Below are 18,419 nucleotides of genomic sequence, written 5' to 3'. Positions count from 1 at the left end.
TGTTCCACTAACATGTTATATATGTTTATGTGATAATGTGTGTATACGTGAGTGGAACAAGTATGATTATGTATATGTGATATTATGTGTCAATCAGGTATATTTTGTCCTTTTAGACTTAGTTTTGAGGCCTAGAGTTGTCTAATGAGGTAAGAAGTTGAATTTGAAAACTTAAGTTGGATTAAATGCCTTCCTAGTTATACCTTCTTAACCTATAGTTGGGCATATAAGATGATATTGAGTCCATTATTTTGTTGCATATTGGGATATCTCATGAGACTCTCCAAAGGAAGATATGTGTGATTTGAAGATTAGCTTAAATGAAAAGTATAATGAATTTGCTTGATATTTTCTTTTATATTTATGCTCTCTACACTTGTTCTTTCATTCTTGTAGGTAGGGGATTACACAATAGTGGTTCTATATTTATATGTAGGCAACTTCTTATTTCATTATTGTTTTTGAATCATGCATAGACAATTTTATTTTTCTTTCTTTCATTTTGACTTATATCTATGTCTCGTTACAATTATTTCAGTTGATGATTTCAAGCATTGCAAGATGTTGTATATATTGTATACTATTTAATGCTAGTGATATCTATAGAGAAAACATCTTTTGATTTCTAAGGACACAAGAATTTTCAAATGACAACAAAGCATCTCATGCTGTCATAACATGAAAGCTTAAGTTCTCACAACTGAAATACTCTTAAAGCTTCAAGCTGTTGGCTTCATTTTTCATCAACAACAAATGGCCATACATCAAATATAGAAGAAGGGAACAACACAAGCAATGCCTCACTTTTGATAAAATATACAAGCAAGATTGAAAAATAAATCAACAAAAGTCAGATGAAGAAGCTGCAAGGAAGGAGAGAAAGAGAATAGGGTAGTTATGAAAAGAAGAAAATTGTATATCTCTTTAGTCTAAACTATTTGAATAAGTGTTAATGTAATATGATTTTGAGATAATCAAAGGCAATACAAAAATAGAATGGGAAGATCAATGTTTGTTTAATAGATTCATTATTGTCCTTTGAAATCAAATTTTGCTCTGCACTTCCATTTCATTTAGCAGGATAAACATTGTGCTTTTAGAATATCCATTAGTGTTTTTGTGAAAAATGAGAAAATTTTTAGAATACCATTTGTGATTTTAGAATATCCATTTGTGTTTTCATGAAAATTGAAGAAGCATAGGCTATGATTTTTTTTTTCTATTTTTTTTCAAAATATGCATTAGTGTTTTCATGAAAATTGAAAAAAATTTTTAGGATATCCATTTCATGAAAATTGAGGAAATAGAGGCTGTGATTCCATTTTGTTCATATGTAATGAGCTTCCATGATATATGCAAGATTTTATTCCTCATAGGCAATACTCTTCTGCATATGCAACACTCTCTTACAAATGCAAATTTCTTTTACGATATGCTATGTTCTTCTATTACATGCAGCCATTCTCCCACATATGCAACACTCTTCTGCATTGCAACACTCTCTTATGCGCAGATGCAAATTTCTTTTACAATATGCAACATTTCATTCGTTATATGCAACACCCTCTCGTCATATGCAACATTCTCCCACAGATACAAATTTCCTCCACGACATGCAACACACTCTCATCATATACAACTGTCTGCTATCAAATGCAATACTCTTCAATAGATGCTGATTTCTTCCATGATATGCAATGTTTCTTCCGTCATATGCAAGATTATTATGTTATATGCATATGATACTGAAAGACCTTATGTGACATATTGACACTTGTGAACATTGTATTTGGTTTGGGCCCTAATAGATAAATAAGATAATATCCATAATAAAAATAAAAAAAAGAAAATAATAAGAATGAAAGTAAAAACATATTTTACAACAAGAAAATATATAAAAAAAAGTTGGATGCGAAGATAATGAAAAAATATATAATCAAGCTAGATCACAATATAATAATTTGAATAATTAGAATATAATATAATAGTTTGAAGATTTTAAGATAATATAATCTAATATTATCTAAAAATTTCAAGATAATCTAATATCTAATATTAAGATTTGAAGATTTCAAAATAATATGATAATCTAGATATTATAATAGGAAAGATAACAATTAATATCTAATTTCTAAATAATAATAATAATAATAATAATATAAGAATATATAAACTATTAATATTGATCACGATAGGATTGAGATATTAGAGAAACTCTAGGTGTAAGGATCTATATAAAGGAGATAGTTAGAGAGACTCAAGGGGATAGTTAGAGAGAGGATGATAGATATTCAAGCAAACCGAGATTCATAGAGGTAAGTTTACCTTCTCTCATCTTATTTAATTCCTTTACCTTTATATAATTTACAGTTTATTAAGATAAATTTTTCATTTGACCTCACGTGCTCCTTGAATGCACATTATTTCCTTGACTTATTCTCTCATCTTTAAGTATGAATTGAAATTTATTTCTTCATTGGTCCCTTGTTTTACACGTAACACTATGAGAATCAATTTCTTAGTCCTTGCTTGTGTCATCCTTAAGTCTCAAGATGCGAGAACCAATTCTTATTTTCCCCTTGCATCATTTATTCCTCTTGCGTTATTTGTTTCCTTGATTGCATCATTATTGGACCTCAAGGTGTCGAATAAGAAGAAATTTTTTGAAGTTACAATAGACGGCTTAATGAATAAGCTTAGCATCATTTGAAAGGTATTCATCAAGGTTTTACCTAATTTATTTATTGTGAGAGACTTTCAGAGTCCTCATAAAATTTTAAGTTAATTAACTTGACATACATGGGAATAAATTATCAACATGTGCATCTACAAGGTGTTATATTTTTGATTGCGTGAGACTTTTTAGAGTCTATGTAAACTTATAAATTAATAAATTAATTTATTATCCTGTACATAGCAATAAATTATTGCATATACATAGTTTTGAAATTATCAATTGTGTGAGACTTTTAAAGTCCTCGCAGATTTATAAATCAAATAATTTATCTTATGCAGTGATAAATTATCACGAGTACATTTTAAAATATTTTATCCTTAATTAAAATAAAAGGTTTTCCTAAAATAAATAAATAAAATAAAATCAATCATACTTGAAAGATTGATTTGGATACATGAAATTTTCATAAATCTTATCAAAATATTTTTTCAATTTTCAAGATTATCTCTCAAAATTTTGTCACAAATAAAGAAATAAAATATTTTCTTAAATAAAAACTACAAACCAACATTAAAACTATTTTATAAAATTTAATAAATAATATTTTCTTTAAAAAAATCTCAACTAAAAGACACGTATTTTTACCCTGAACTACATGAGCTTTGATCCCTTAAAAGTGTATGTAAGCCCTAGAGTTTCATCCTAGGTTAAATCCAACTAATAAATAAATAAAATTTTTCCTTTTGAATTTTCTTACTTTTTATCTTATTTTTATTAAGTATAATTAATATATCTTTTAAGGCCATTTAAATTTATATAGTTAGCTTAAAGTAACCATTCACATGAATGGGTATTATGAGATGCCTAACACCTTCCCCGCATATAATAGACTCTCTTACCCTTTTTCTCTACATATAGACCATATGTCAAAAAAAAGTTTCCAAAAATAATTGGTAGCCAAGGACTTAATGTCTCTACTCTTTTTTAGCAATAAATATGCTTGTCAAGTCTTTTTGAGCAATTTTAAATCCTATACTCTTTGACTTTATTTTATTCTATTCATATTTTTAATTTAATAAAAGTTTCACTCTTTGATTAGATAACTTAAGTGAGACAAAAACAACTTTTGTTTATGTCCAATTCCTTTTCATTTAGTTCTTTGTGAGATGATCTTGATTCACTATACTATGTTATATTTGTACACTTGCGGTGCATTTAAATTTTTTGCACATCAGCAACTAAAGTTGGTAAAAGTAGTAGAGGTTCTTGTCATTTAAATAAGTGGTTGGAACTTGGTGGTTCAAACCCTAGCCCTTGTGTATATATCAATTTAATTGTGAGAAGCCTGCACATTTGCTCTAATTACTTTCAGGGATGATGGATTTGATGGAGAGTATCTCATGATTTAAATTGAGAACCATATATTCTCTCCCGGGGAGGCTGTTTTCTAACTAGTCATCGTCATAGTGGTGGAAAAATTAATTTGGTCATCCATAGTGAAACGTCTTAGAAACTTCAAAATTTGGAAGGCATCACTCCATTTAATATATCAATAAGAATTTTAGCACCGTCAATCACTCAAAAGAAAATTTACACAATTTTCATTGAATTGCCTTGTAATGTTTATAAAATGATTACTCTTCTCCGAGAAGGGAACTTTCCAAGTTCTTTAAAATTAGAATAGATCTAATAGTTGACGCGTACGTTCAAAGACAAAAGTCGACTTTTGTTCTAGTCTCACAAGCATGTGTGAAATTACTTTTCTTACACGTCCTATGCTGCAACCAAAAACTTTTAATAATTGAATATTTTACTTTCGGGAAACCAATATTAAGTTTATCATCGTTAAATAAAAACAAATATAAAACTACCAATATGAAGAATTATTTAAAAAATAAGGATGTTTAAAGTGATCAATTTCAATATTTGCAACTCACGAACTATATGTCAATGTGGGGTTCCAATTTTGGACCTCATGCATGCAAGGGGGGGTGATAACACGGTGTTGCCATAGGACAACTTACCATTAGCAAAACATAAGCATTTAGTTTTGTCTTAAAAGTACATGCTTTAACTATTTACTTCTTTTAGTATTAAATTCAACAAAAATTTTAATTTGTTAATAATAATTTTTTAATAATATTTTTGAAGTATATGACTTAACAGAAAATAAAAAATCAATAAAATTAACAATTTACCTAGCTAGTTGAATTCGTAAAAATTTTATTATTATTATTATTTGCTTTGATTCGAAACCTTGATTTCTTGGTTATGATTTATGCATAATTATACTTAACATTTGAAAGGAAACTAGTGAAAATATATATATGTACATAAAATATAAATTACAAAACAAGTTTACACATTATAAATATCTCACATGTTAAAATTATTTCATTCTTATTTCTTTTTAAATTATAAATATACATACATACATACATACATATATATATATATATTTGATATGGTATCTAGTATTCAGTACTTCCAGCTGGTAATAGGGGTAATTTTCCTAAAGGCATTTTTCAGTTAGTATACAATTTAAAACATGTTAATAACTCAGACCCTAGTTTAACCGCCAAACAACCTTGAACCAGTTTATATATAGAAAATTTTAATACTTAATTTGTTCCTAACCACAATTTCTAGAGAACATCCTATCCCTCAAATTATATTAGTTATGCACGCAACTTGGGTAATATAAAACAAAGTGAGTCAACAATCATCAATGACTTTGAACGCTTTGGCCTAGCCAGTTGCAGAAGAATAATCAATTCATAAACTTATTTGCAAGGGAATTCAATTTGAAATGGCACACGTTTTTCCTTTGAGTGATTGACGGATAACTAGAGAGTCTTTGCCATTAATAAAAGTGGTCTGGTACCTACCAAACTAGTCGCTATATATAAATGATGGTTCAATGAGTAGCCTCGACGTGCTCAAAGTATTTTGCTAAATACCATAAATAACTTTCTAAGGACGAAAGTTAAGCAATACCATCGTGTCTTCCATAATGCTGCTTCTTGTGATGCTATCGTCCATTGCTCTACAATTTACAGGTCAGTTCTCTCTCTCTACCTTGCTCTATCTATCCATTATATTGATGCATATAATTAATTAGCCACCTCTATTCAGGTTTTTCATAAAACAATTACTTTCAGTCGCTGCACTATAATTAATTATCATTGTATTGTTATTCATTGACAGCCAATATCATATGCTTTCTTAAATGTACTAAGAGGTCATTGGGGGGTTTTTTTTTTTTTTTGGCTGGTTCTAAAAGACTCCAAATAAAGTTTTATTGTTACTTTTGGCTAATTATTTCTTGCATAACATCAAGCATTCAATAGCCGTTAAGGTATTATAGGAGAATAACAGATGGGACCTTTTCATTTATTTTTTATTTTTATAAAACCCTCACAAATATTCAAGAGCATTTTTTACCCAAATTCATGAGGAACATTGGGTATTCTAAGCTATTCATTAGAGCAATATCACTCCTCAAGTGCTAATATAAGTGTTATGAGAAGTGGACTAAAGGAGTCAGTTAAATTGAGAATTGATTCCAAGTCCAATTTGGCCACAATAGAAAATCAGCAAACTTGAGAATTAGTAGAACTGGCCTTAAACCCATCAAAATTGGAAGTAGAATTCGTAGGGGAACGAAAACGGTTTTATGATTTTAAAAAAATTAATTCATATTTCCAAACTACAATTTATACATATCTATACATAATCATTGGAAAATGCACAATAGACATGAAATATGTATAAAATAAGTACATATGTATATATTTTCAACTTATAAATTATAAATTATGAAAGAAGTGTGTGTGTGTGTGTGTATTTTGGATGAAAATAACAGACTGTTTATAGATATTATCTTCTTTATTAAATATTATTTTGTTTTGGACTTTAAACATTCTTCTTTATTATTCCATAAAATTATTTCTTTTTATTTTAAATAAATATTATTTAAAATATCTCAAGGAAAAATACATATTATTTAAAATATTATTTTCTTGGATGAAAATAATGGAATATAGTATTCCTCAATTTTAAATTATATATTTGTAATTTATTTTATTTGAATCAAAGTCCTTGTAGTTTTGATTCATTACATTAGTTATATATGTTAATTTTTAAAGGTTACAATTATTAATGAATAATTAACTTTCCCAACATAAAAACACCTTTGAAGTTTATAGAAAATTTGACTTGATACTTTTGCCTAAAAAAGGGGAAATTTTGACTTAATACAATGCTAACATTTTTATTAATTTTTTCATGAAAATTCTGTACGTATAAAAATTATTTAGAAGACATAAACTAATAATATAAATTTTAAGTTATAAAAATTATGTAAGTAATTTTAAATTTATTTAATGTTTTAATAAAAATATAACATTTCTTAACTTCATTTGTTTTAAAAGGAAAAAATCAAGAATTTTAACCTTTCAGAGATTAATAAATCTACAGGATCAAATTATAAAGGCTTTGATTAAAAATAAATAAATTACTTGAACCTAATTCAAAATTTGGGAAAAACTATATAGACATGTAGATTAATTTTTTTATTTAAAATATATCAATTTTTTTTTGTGATAGTTTGAGTCACTATTCAAACCACGGTTTAACTATATACAGAATTGTGAATTAATTATGCCTCGACTGGTTTGATGGTCAATCCAATATTCTTTACATTGGTTAATATCATTGCAATATTGCCGCTTAACTAATAGGCATGAATGTTGACCAATAAATTTAGATGGATGCTGGGTAAAACAGCAATTTTTCACCTAAAGCATTCATAGAGAAACTACTATCACAAAGGCCAAATATTTGGAGCAATATATGCCATCTCTGGTTAATTATTTTACCAAAACATGTCACATAATATTTAAGGTGTCACATGAATTGCCAATTAGGCATTAATAAGTTAAAAAGATCTATTAGTATGTACTAATAATGATCAACAAACGTACCATCACAAATTATTTATATCTATACTATCATAGACTATATATAGGTATCATTATTCTGTCCTATAACTAGTTAGGATATATATACATATATACATAATCTATGTCAACACCATCAATTTGTAATTAGTGTGTGCTAACATATACCCTTTTTTTTAACCGACGAGTCTTTAGCTGACAAGCCAAATAGCATCCATTTTTTTTTACTCTAGATTTATGGTCTTAATGATTTAAGAATTTTCAACTCATTTTGTTCCATATTACGCAGCTGTGAAATCCATAGGAGTTTGTTATGGGGTGAACGGAGATAATCTACCAAGCAGGCAAGAAGTGATAGATTTATACAAGGCCAATGGCATTGGAAGGATGCGCATATACTATCCAGATGAAGATGCCCTTAAAGACCTAAGAGGTTCAAACATAGAAGTGTTGCTTGATGTGGCTAAGGAAACCCTTTCCTCTCTTACTGATCCTGCATCTGCCAATGATTGGGTTAACAAATTTGTAACATCGTACTCAGATGTCAACATCAAGTACATCGCGGTTGGAAATGAAATTAGTCCTAGTGACAATGAAGCACAATATATTCTCCCTGGAATGCAGAACATTCAGAAGGCAATTTCCGCATCAAATTTGCAAGACAAAGTTAAGGTCTCTACAGCAATAAAAATGGATCTGCTTGAGAATACTTCCCCACCCAATAATGGCAAGTTCAGTGACGCTGCAACTCCATATATACAGCCCATTATTAACTTCCTTGTCAACAATGGAGCACCACTTCTTGCTAATGTGTATCCCTATTTTGCTTTTAGTGACCCAAATAGCAACATTCCTCTTGACTTTGTCTTGTTCAGGCAACAAGGGACAAATGACCAAGGGTATCAAAACCTATTTGATGCAATGCTTGATTCTATATACTATGCTCTTGAGAAGATAGGAGCACCAAATTTACCAGTCGTTGTGTCTGAAAGTGGGTGGCCTTCAGCTGGAGGAGATAAAGGACCTAGTGTTGATAACGCACGCACTTACTATCAAAATTTGATTAATCACGTCAATCAAGGGACTCCAAAGCACAATGGGGCTATTGAGACTTACTTGTTTGCCATGTTTGATGAAAACAATAAGGGTGGTCTAGACACTGAGAGGCATTTTGGTTTGTTCAACCCTGATAAGTCACCCAAGTATGGAATCAATTTTAGTTAGTAGTTCTTAGAAAAGAATAATATATAATAGCATGTACTTTGTAGGATAAGACTTGTTATTGTTGTTGTTGTTATTGTAATATGTCTTGCTTGGAATAAGCATGCCACGAGCATGTTCATGTTTCTTCTTGATTAATGTATTAGAAATCAACATTCAAAGTTAATTCCCATAAAACATTATTTTAGTTACAAAAGTTCTAATAAAATTTGTAGGCAATGTTACTTTGTATTTTTAGTTAATTGATCTTGAGTGAGTGTATAGTGCAAGTTGGGTGTGCGTGTGTAATTCAGTACTTTTGTTGAAAATGCTATTTAACTCATGCTTGTTCGAAAAAATGTAGTTAATTAATTTCTTTAGTTTTAATTTATATATCTTTTTAATCTAGATTTTGTTTTGTATTTACTTTAACTTCGTTTGTGGTTTGAGTAGCTCAATTTAGAGGAAAGTGTGAGAATTAATTTATACTTAATGAAATTTTGCAATCAAATCCTAAACATGTGAAACCCTAATACAAGGTAATAATGCTAGAGCACTGTTACTAAATTGTAATCATTTGCCATGATAAAAGAAGTTCTTTTCTTTATAAGTTCCAAATTCCAAAATCTTCAAGTCTGCCAGCAATGAGGTGCACAAGTAATAAAGTGATAATTTGCTCCATGCTGGATGTTGAAGGATATGGCACTCAATATTATACAATAATCAATAAAGGGGATTGTAACCATTTTCACATTCTCAACCAGTCCATCCTGCTTGGCCTTGTAGTTGCAACGTGTGGAAATGTTACCCATCAGGAAGTGCACTAGAGCTTCGGGGAGGTGTCGAACTACTTCTCTACAAAGATGGTTTAAAGTAGCAAATCAAGCAAGGGCCTTCTAACTCTTTAGAAGATCCATTGTCAATTTAAATAGGCATCCTCAAAAACATGTTACCTCTTGGAGGCCTATTAGAGCAGATGCTTGCTTGAAGAAGGCTTCTTCCCTTTGGCATTACTTTAGGACTTATCTCTAATGAAGAGTCGTGTATGGGGGCAACTGTTTGGCCTGAAATATCCTCTTGGGCCACATCAGCACCACACTAGTGAAATGGTGTGTTCCAACTTCAATTATCCAAAAGAGCCACTACCCCACATCACCTTGAAATAGTAGAGCACCTCCTTGACCTCTTAGAGCACTGTGAATTTTAGAAGCGTGGGAGCGGTTATCCCTCCCCCTTTAAAGGGAGGAATTTGAATTCAAATATGGAGCAATCCCTTCCATTAAAAAGGGGAAAACATATAGCAAAGGGATCAATCAACCAATAATCATTCAAACTCCCAGACAATAATGTTTACCTTTAATCTTGCAAAGCTTCACCCAACATGACTTCGTAACATAGATCTTAGGCCTAGCATATCACTAGTTGTAGCTTCGAGAAACCCCAATGTTCCCTTTATCTTATACTCCTTTCCAATTCTTTTGAGTATTTGATTTCTACCTGGAGCTGAGTCTATTGTGTAGATGGTTATATTAAACTAAGGAAATTGAGGTAAAGGACCTTGGAAACCCACATCACTCTGATTTTTGACGCCAAGTGGCAGGAATAACCATTCTTGCTTCTTTGGAGCATAGAATGCTCCATACTTGTTATGGTCATGCTTCAAATTTTAAGGGAATCGTGTAGTGAATAGTGATGGTTTTCTTTGGAGGTCAACTCTTAAAATGTGTCATTTCACTTAAGCAGGCTTTGGATTAGCGCCACATCAGGATTAGGCTTTGCATTCTTGAATCTTTACCGCTAATCGATTGTGCTAAACTCTGCCCACTTAATTAATATTCAAGCCAAACAATAGTTGTAACACACCCAAAAAAATTTAAATAAAAGAATAAAGAAATTAATAGAGAGAGAGAGAGAGAAAAGAAAATTAACTAGTAAATAATTAGCAATTAGATTTAAAAAAAAGGTAGTTTAACCAAAATATACATAGTTATTAGAACTTGATCGGACTAGCCAGTTCGACCGATTTAACTGAGAACTAGCTAAGTATTCGGTCTAGAGATGATGCAAAGCGAAGGGGAGGGAGAACCAGCCATAAATCGCCTGAACCGAGATCGAACTAGACTGAATTGAGGGAATTGGTGATTCAGGCGATCCTACATTATTATTTTTTTCTTCTCCCCATTTTGATAAAATGATGTGATTTTGTCTTACAAAAAATTTTGTACTTTCTTTTGGCAAAACCTAATCTGAAATCTCTCAGCCTCTCACAATCTAGACTAGAGTCCACTGCTCTACTTTCCTTTGCTCTGTCAGGTGAGCTATTACAGAATCAGTCTAGTGACCTATTGCAAAACCAATTCGATGAGCTTCTATAGAACCAGATCCAATGAATCTTATGAGCTCTTACCTAGTCATATTGTTTGCATTCCTTTCCTCTCTTTCTCAATCTAACCGTCATCCTACATCTCTTCAGTTCTTCTCATCTTCGTTGGTTCTTCAGCATCTTCATTCTCAACTGACCCCTCATCTTCGTGCTATTCATTTGTCAGATTCCAGATTCCTTTTAATTTCTTCCACTTCTAACTCATGCATCTCTTCTGCCATCTTCAATCTTTATTAACAGGTTAGAGCTCCTACTCTTGAAGCTCGATCAAATGTTTTATAGTTCAATAAATAATATCTATTATTTATTGGTTTTGTGATTCTAGCCTTCTAGGTATTAATTTCTGAATGTTAATTTTGATTATATTTTGATTAAGATTAGTTTTTTTTTTATGAATTTGGAACCTCCCACTCTTACCATCAAGCCCAATGATGCAGAAAGGGGAAAGAGAAGGGGAGAGAATATAGAAAAGAGAGAAAGGAACCAATAGAGAGAATAGAGAGAAGATAAAACTCAGAGGAGAGGCAAGATAATAATAATTCTTATTCAATCAAATGTGCAAACAAATCAAATGAGTTGAGGTACTATTTATAGGCCTCAACTCAACCTTAGAATGAAATGTATGAAAATCTTAGAAATTCTAAAATTAAATAAAAAGGTAACAATAAATGAAAAGATAATAATAAATGTTGAAAGATAACGATAATTCAAATTAAAAAAATATGCATAATTAATATGAGAGCAAAATATCTTTGATCTTTAAATATGTAATATTTTTGTATTATCTTCACTTATTTCTTTTAATTTTCTTCCCACCATTTCCCTCTGACTCAAAAGAACTCTCCTTTGGAGAGGTATGGAGTTGGCAAGACTCAAGCAAAGTGGGATCAATCTAGCAAAATTCCTCTTCAATAATCCAAGTAGCATTTGAGTCTGAGAAGTCTTTCCAACAAACAAGGTAGAGGTGAATAGGACCAGTAGTGGTTAAAACAATTTGTTCATCTATGATCACATCAATCTTTTCCCTAGTGAGTAAAACATTTGGCAATAAAGGGATTGGAGCATTGTGAGGCTGTGTACTTGTAGAATCATCACTAAATAGTGGGGGAGGCTCAAAAGTGCCTCGATAAGAAACAAGATCCTCAATATTAAAAACTGGACTAATAGACATATCAAGAGGTAATTCAAGTAAATAAGCATTGGGACCAAGTTTCTTGAGGATTCAAAATGGCCTAGAGGCCGAGCATGCAACTTTTTGAAAGAATTTTTAAGATAATGCTCAGGACGAATACAAGCTATAACATAGTTACCTTCATTAAAATTTTGAGCGCAATGATGAGCATTAGTTGATAATTTATATTGATCATTACTAAGTGTTAACTTGTGCTTAATTTTAGCATATAATTCATGAAGGCGTTGTACTAGTGATTCTATAGATTCAGAAGTATGGGTTGTCACAGGAAAGGGTACCAAGTCAATGGGTTGTTTAAGGTTAAAACTTTGGACTATTTCAAAAGGGATTTTTCCTGTGGACTAATTGACTAAACTATTATATGCAAACTTAGCTGTAGGTAAGATTAAATCCCAATTCCCTAGCTTATATCTAACTAGACTTTAAAGTAAGTTACTTAGACTATGATTAGTCACCTTAATTTAGCAATTAGTTTGGGGATAGAAGGTAAAAGAGAATTTAAATTGGGTTCCAAAGAGTTTTCAAAGTGTCTTTCAAAAATAGTTAACAATTTTGACATCTCTACCAAAGACAATAGAAGTAGGTAACTCATGCAAGTGTACAACTTATTTAAAGAAGAGCTTGGCTAAGTAGGAAGCATCAGTAGTTTTATTACAAGGTATGAAGTGGGCCATCTTTAAAAACCTATCCACGACAACTAGAATAGAGTCATGTTGTCAATCAATGTAGGGTAATCCTAGGATAAAGTCCATGCTAAGATCTTTCCAGGGTGCATCAGGGATAGGTAAAGGAGTGCACTAATTAGTATTTTGTTTCCTAACCTTAGAAGTGTGATAAGTACGACATTGGGACAAAATTCAAGCAATGTTACTTCTAAGAGAAGGTTAATAAAATCTATCCTCAACTAAAGTGATAGTTTTATCTCTACCAAAATGGCTAGCTAATCCTCCCACATTGAGTTCCTAAATGAGGAAGTCTCTCATAGATGTTTGAGAAATACACAACTTAGTACCACAAAAGAGAAAATCATCCTTAATAAGGAAAGATGTGTGGTTATGGCGAGCTCTATTACCAACTTCTTAATAAATGACTTTAAAGTCAGGACATGAGATATCATCATCCTTTAGCCTCTCAAAGCCTATAACACTGGCCCTTATAGTGTGCAAAAGGTTAACCCTACAACTTAGAGCATTTGCAACTTTATTTTCAATTCTTGCACGGTGCTTATGAAGGAATTTAACCTATTTGGCATGTTTGGGGTTTAGATAATGTTAAGAGTTTATGAACTTAAGAGCTTAATGATCAAAATATACAATTGTTGATGGAGAAGAAAGTATTTTCAATACTTAAGGGATCTAACTATGGCATAAAATTCCTTATTATACATAGAATACTTTTGCTTAGCTTCATTAAGCTTTTCACTAAAGAAAGCTACATTGTGACCATCTTGACTAAGGACACCTCCAATTCCTACTCCAAAAGCATCACAAGCCACTTCAAAGCACTTAGAGAAATTGGGGAAGGTTAGAATAGGGGCTTTAGATAATTTATCTTTAATGTTTATAAAGGCTTGTGATGCGATAAGGATCCAATGAAATTTATCCTTCTTAAGGAAATTGATGATAGGGCTCATGATAGTACTAAAATCCCTAATAAAATGCCTATAGAAATATGCTAAGCCATTAAAACTATGCGCTTCTTGAAGAGATCTAGGTTTGAGCCACTCGCAAATAGCCTTGACTTTTTCAAGATTGGCAGCTAATCCTTTTTCAGAAATAATAAACCCTACGTAAATAACTGCTTCTGTAGAAAAGAGCAATTAGGAAAATTAACATAAAAATTTTCTTTCCTAAGGGTAAGGAATACTTTTCTTTCCTCAAACTTGCTAAAAATCAAAACATTATCAAAGTAGACAACTAGAAATTGGCCTAAGTGAGGTAGAAAGATATGGGTCATAACCTTCATAAATGTGCTAAGAGCATTGGTTAGACCAAAAGGCATTACTAGCCATTCCCAACCCATCTTGTGTCTTAAATATAGTCTTTCATTCATCTCCTGGCCTAATCCTAACTTGGTGGTATCCACTACGAAAATCAATTTTAAAAAACCAACTAGAACCTAAAATTAGATCAAGCATATCCTCAATTCTAGGAATGAGAAACCTATACTTAACGGTGATCTTATTAATGGCTCTACTATCTACACACATTCTCTAAGTTTCATCTTTCTTAGGTATTAGCAAGGCAGGCACAGCACATAGACTAAGGCTATGTTAGATATAACCATTCTCCAGTAAACCATTTACTTACCTATTAAGTTCTTCCCTATCTTTAAGGTTCATCCTATAGTATGGCAAGTTAGGAAGTTGTGACCCTAAAACTAAGCCAATAGCATGTTGAATTTCTCTCATAGGTGGTAAATCAGAAGGAAGCTCATCTGGGGTGAGTGGTGTCCTTAAATTCTTCTAAGAGATGGAATATTTCCTTTACTAGCTCAATATTCACTAGGATAGCAATCTTACTACAAAACTTGGACTACAATAAGGATAACATTGGCCTCTTGGGACTTATGAGCAAATTGTTGCTTTGCAAGAGGTGTAAGCCTTAGGGCTTTGATTAGGAGTTCCTTAAATTCTTAAAACTCTTATCCTTTAATTTAAGTTTAACAGGAATAGTAGGATAATTTTTCCCTCATGCTTAAACACATAAGTATTTGCTTAACCATGACTAGTGACATCATGATCATAAAGCCAAGGGCATCCTAATAATATATGAGAAACATCCAAAGGGATGACATCACAAAGGATCTCTTCATAATCTCCTAAGCGAAGAGGCACACAACACTGTTGAGTAACAAACAAGGAAGTGTTATTAACCTAAGCTACATGAAAAGCTTTTAGGTGGGGCTCAGTCTTAAGGCCAAGTTGAGCTACTCCCTAACTGAAAATCACATTCCTCTCACTTCTACTGTCAATGACAAGTTTACACAATTTATCTTTGAATTTCATAAAGGTGTAAATGATATTATTCCTCTTCCAAGAGTCCTTAGTGCAGGGATAGATAAGAGACATCGCATTACCCCAGGTGTCCTGACTCATATTCTTTTGTATTAATCTCTACATTCACATCAGGAGGGCATTTAGTGGGATCTACTACTATATTAGGAATATCCTCAGTAATCACATCATCCTCTTGTGATTCAAGAAGTAATACACGTTGTGGGCATTTTGATGCTATATGACCCTTAGAATGGTTCTTGAAACACTTAATAGTTGAGCTGTTAGGATAGGAACTAGAACCTATAGATTTATTAGGCTTCCTTATATTGCTCTTAAAACTAAAGATTTGACTAGAAGGAAGTTGAGTGCTTGACTTAGGGAAAAACCTATAGTTCGATCAATAAGAGGAAGGTTGTGAGTTTATCAAAACTCTATGCCTTGCATGGTAGGTTACCTAACAGAAGGGTACTTAGATAAATATTCTATCTCTCGAGCTCTATGGTAAGCTTCCTCAAGAGTTTCAGGAAAGTTAATCTTGAGCTCTCTTTGAATGTCTTATCTAAGACCATTAATAAATGGGTAAAGGTGCAAATTTACCCTTGAACTTTTCCTTCAAGGGCACTTAGTATCCTAAACTTTTGTTGGGAGCAATGTTGCCCTAAAACTCTCAAAAATGGTGCAATGTTGTCCTGCCTCACATGGCATTTTTTAAAAATTAAAAATGGTAAAGGTGTAAATTTACCCTAGAGCTTTTCCTACAGGGGAGATTATTATCCTTAACTTTTTATTGGGAGTAATGTTGCCTTGAAACTCTCCAAAATGATGCAATGTTACCCTACTGTCGGAGTTGATCATTTTGTTTGACTTCATTTGACAAGTAGTAGCACTATATGGCACTTTTTAAAAAAATTAAAAAAAATGTCATCCCCTCTCTCTTGTGTCTCAGTTGCACATCACTCTCCTTACTTCACAGTTGGCCATTCTTCTTGTCTTTATTCCTCCCTCCTTCAACATCAGCATTTGCAAGACAAGATCTAATTGAGAAGCCCTATGGCCATCACCCATTGAGTTTTTACTTCTCCCTACTTGGCACTGGACAATCTAACTTGTTAATTTTTTGTTCTTATTTTTTCGAATATTTTGAGTTGTTCTTGAATTGTTGAGTTCTTGAGTTGTGTTCTTTATAGATAAAAAAGAAGTTGTGTTCTTTATTTTCTTCCTCTCTACGCCCTGTCTTTGATTTTTTTATGTTTAAAATTTGGGTTCGATTGTTTTTCTTAATTGTTTTTTTGTGTTGAAAATCTTAGTTTAATTTTTCATCTTAGTGTTCTAAATTATTTTGCATTTTTAGTGTTGTGAATGAAGAAGAAGAAGTTAATGAGGACGAAGCATTATTTTATTTTTTTTAGTTTTAAAAAAAATGCCACATGGTAAGTGAAGTCAAACAAAATAGTTAACTCTGATAATAGGGCAACATTGCTCCAAAAAAAGTTCAGGATACTAAGCACCCCTAGAGGAAAAGTTGCAAGGTAAATTTACACCTTTACTACTTTTTAAATTTTTTAAAAATGCCATGTGGTAGCCACGTGACAAGTCCAGTTAAATAAAACGGTCAACTCTAACGATAGGGCAACGTTACACCATATTTCAAAGTTTCAAGGCAATATTGCTCCCAACAAAATTTTAAGACACCAGGCACTCATAGAGGAAAAGTTTAAGAGTAAATTTGCACCTTTACCCTTAATAAATATAGTAAGTGTTGTCATAAGGTCTTCTTTTATGTCACATTGAATTGTGAGGTCATCAAAATAAGATATGTAGTCAAAAACCATGGAGGTTGTCTTAAATTAAGGTGTTGACCTAATAGTTGGCTCCTATAATGGGCCAACACATACTTTTCCTTCAACTTTATCTTCATTTCAGCCCATGTAGTTATTAACGGTTGACCTTGGAGATCCAGGTTCCTTTAAACAGTCTGCTAGTATTTTCATGTAGATCCAATGAGTTTCATTTTAGTAAAACATATTCATTGGATGTCATTCATATCATAATGCTTAAAGTAATCCTCCATGTTGGCTAACCAATCTAAGAAAGTAGTCGAATTTAATGTACCATCAAATTTAGGAGCATCTACCTTGACTTTCTTAGTAATGTCCTCTATGTGACCATGTCTAAGGACATCTTGACCATATCTAAGGATTGACTTATCATTCCTAAAAGGGTCTCCTATAACTTCATCTCCATTCCAAAGATTATCCATATCTTTGAATTAGTAGGCATTAAGTCTACATGAGGATGCTGAAATGCTTTATGTTGGCTACTACCAGCATTTATTAAGAAATGGTGTATACCAATGTAAGGTACTCTCTGTTGATCAGGTGTAAGGATAGGTTGGTTTGATATCTTACTACTATTAGGGTTTGGTAGTAAACCTTCCCTAGAGTTTAGATGTAGGTCTTCTTTATCTTTGCCTATGTTGCAATGGCTTAAAAGGTGAACTGCATCTAGGGTTTCTTCAACTAAGGCTCTCAAGTCATCAATCTTAGTATCATTCCTAAGAGTTGACTTCCTAATTGAATGGTCTACTGTAACATCCCAAAAATTTTAAGACTCGAATTTATTTTAAAAAAATAAAATAAAATATCTATAATTAAATTAAAATTTAGAATAATTTGATAGAGGTCCAGAGTTTGAATTTTTTCTCAGTAAAAGTTTGGTTTTATTTGATTTTTAACTATGGGAAAAATTACCAAAGTTGACTCGAGCTTTTATGTTATAATAAAAAATGTTAGGCCCTTTATTGTAATTTTCCCCAAAATCTAATATCAGCAATTTAAGAGGGAAAACAGACGCAGAAACGCAGAGAAGGAAAAAAAGAAAGGAAATGCGTGAGAGAGAGAGAGGAAGAATAAAGGAGAAAGAGAGAGAGTTAGGCTCGGATCTAAAAAACTTTGCGGCCGTTATGAGCTCGACTACGTGATAGATAAACTCCCTACTTCAATCCTCTT

At 31.9% G+C, this 18,419-nt stretch overlaps 1 protein-coding gene across 1 annotated transcript; it reads left to right on the top strand.

Moving 5' to 3' along the window:
* Positions 1 to 5,595: 5,595 nt before the first annotated feature.
* On the top strand, positions 5,596 to 9,055 carry LOC129291465 (glucan endo-1,3-beta-glucosidase-like). The gene is made up of 2 exons (XM_054928826.1): positions 5,596 to 5,736; positions 7,928 to 9,055. The coding sequence occupies exons 1-2, from the start codon at positions 5,691 to 5,693 to the stop codon at positions 8,860 to 8,862; spliced, it is 981 nt and encodes a 326-aa protein (XP_054784801.1). The 5' UTR covers positions 5,596 to 5,690; the 3' UTR covers positions 8,863 to 9,055.
* Positions 9,056 to 18,419: the final 9,364 nt, after the last annotated feature.

This window comes from Prosopis cineraria, unplaced genomic scaffold, assembly GCF_029017545.1.
Source record: "Prosopis cineraria cultivar Desert tree isolate PC_DT_omini unplaced genomic scaffold, ASM2901754v1 PC1, whole genome shotgun sequence".
In the NCBI taxonomy this organism is placed as follows: Eukaryota; Viridiplantae; Streptophyta; class Magnoliopsida; order Fabales; family Fabaceae; genus Prosopis; species Prosopis cineraria.
This window is presented reverse-complemented; position numbering and strand designations above follow the sequence as displayed.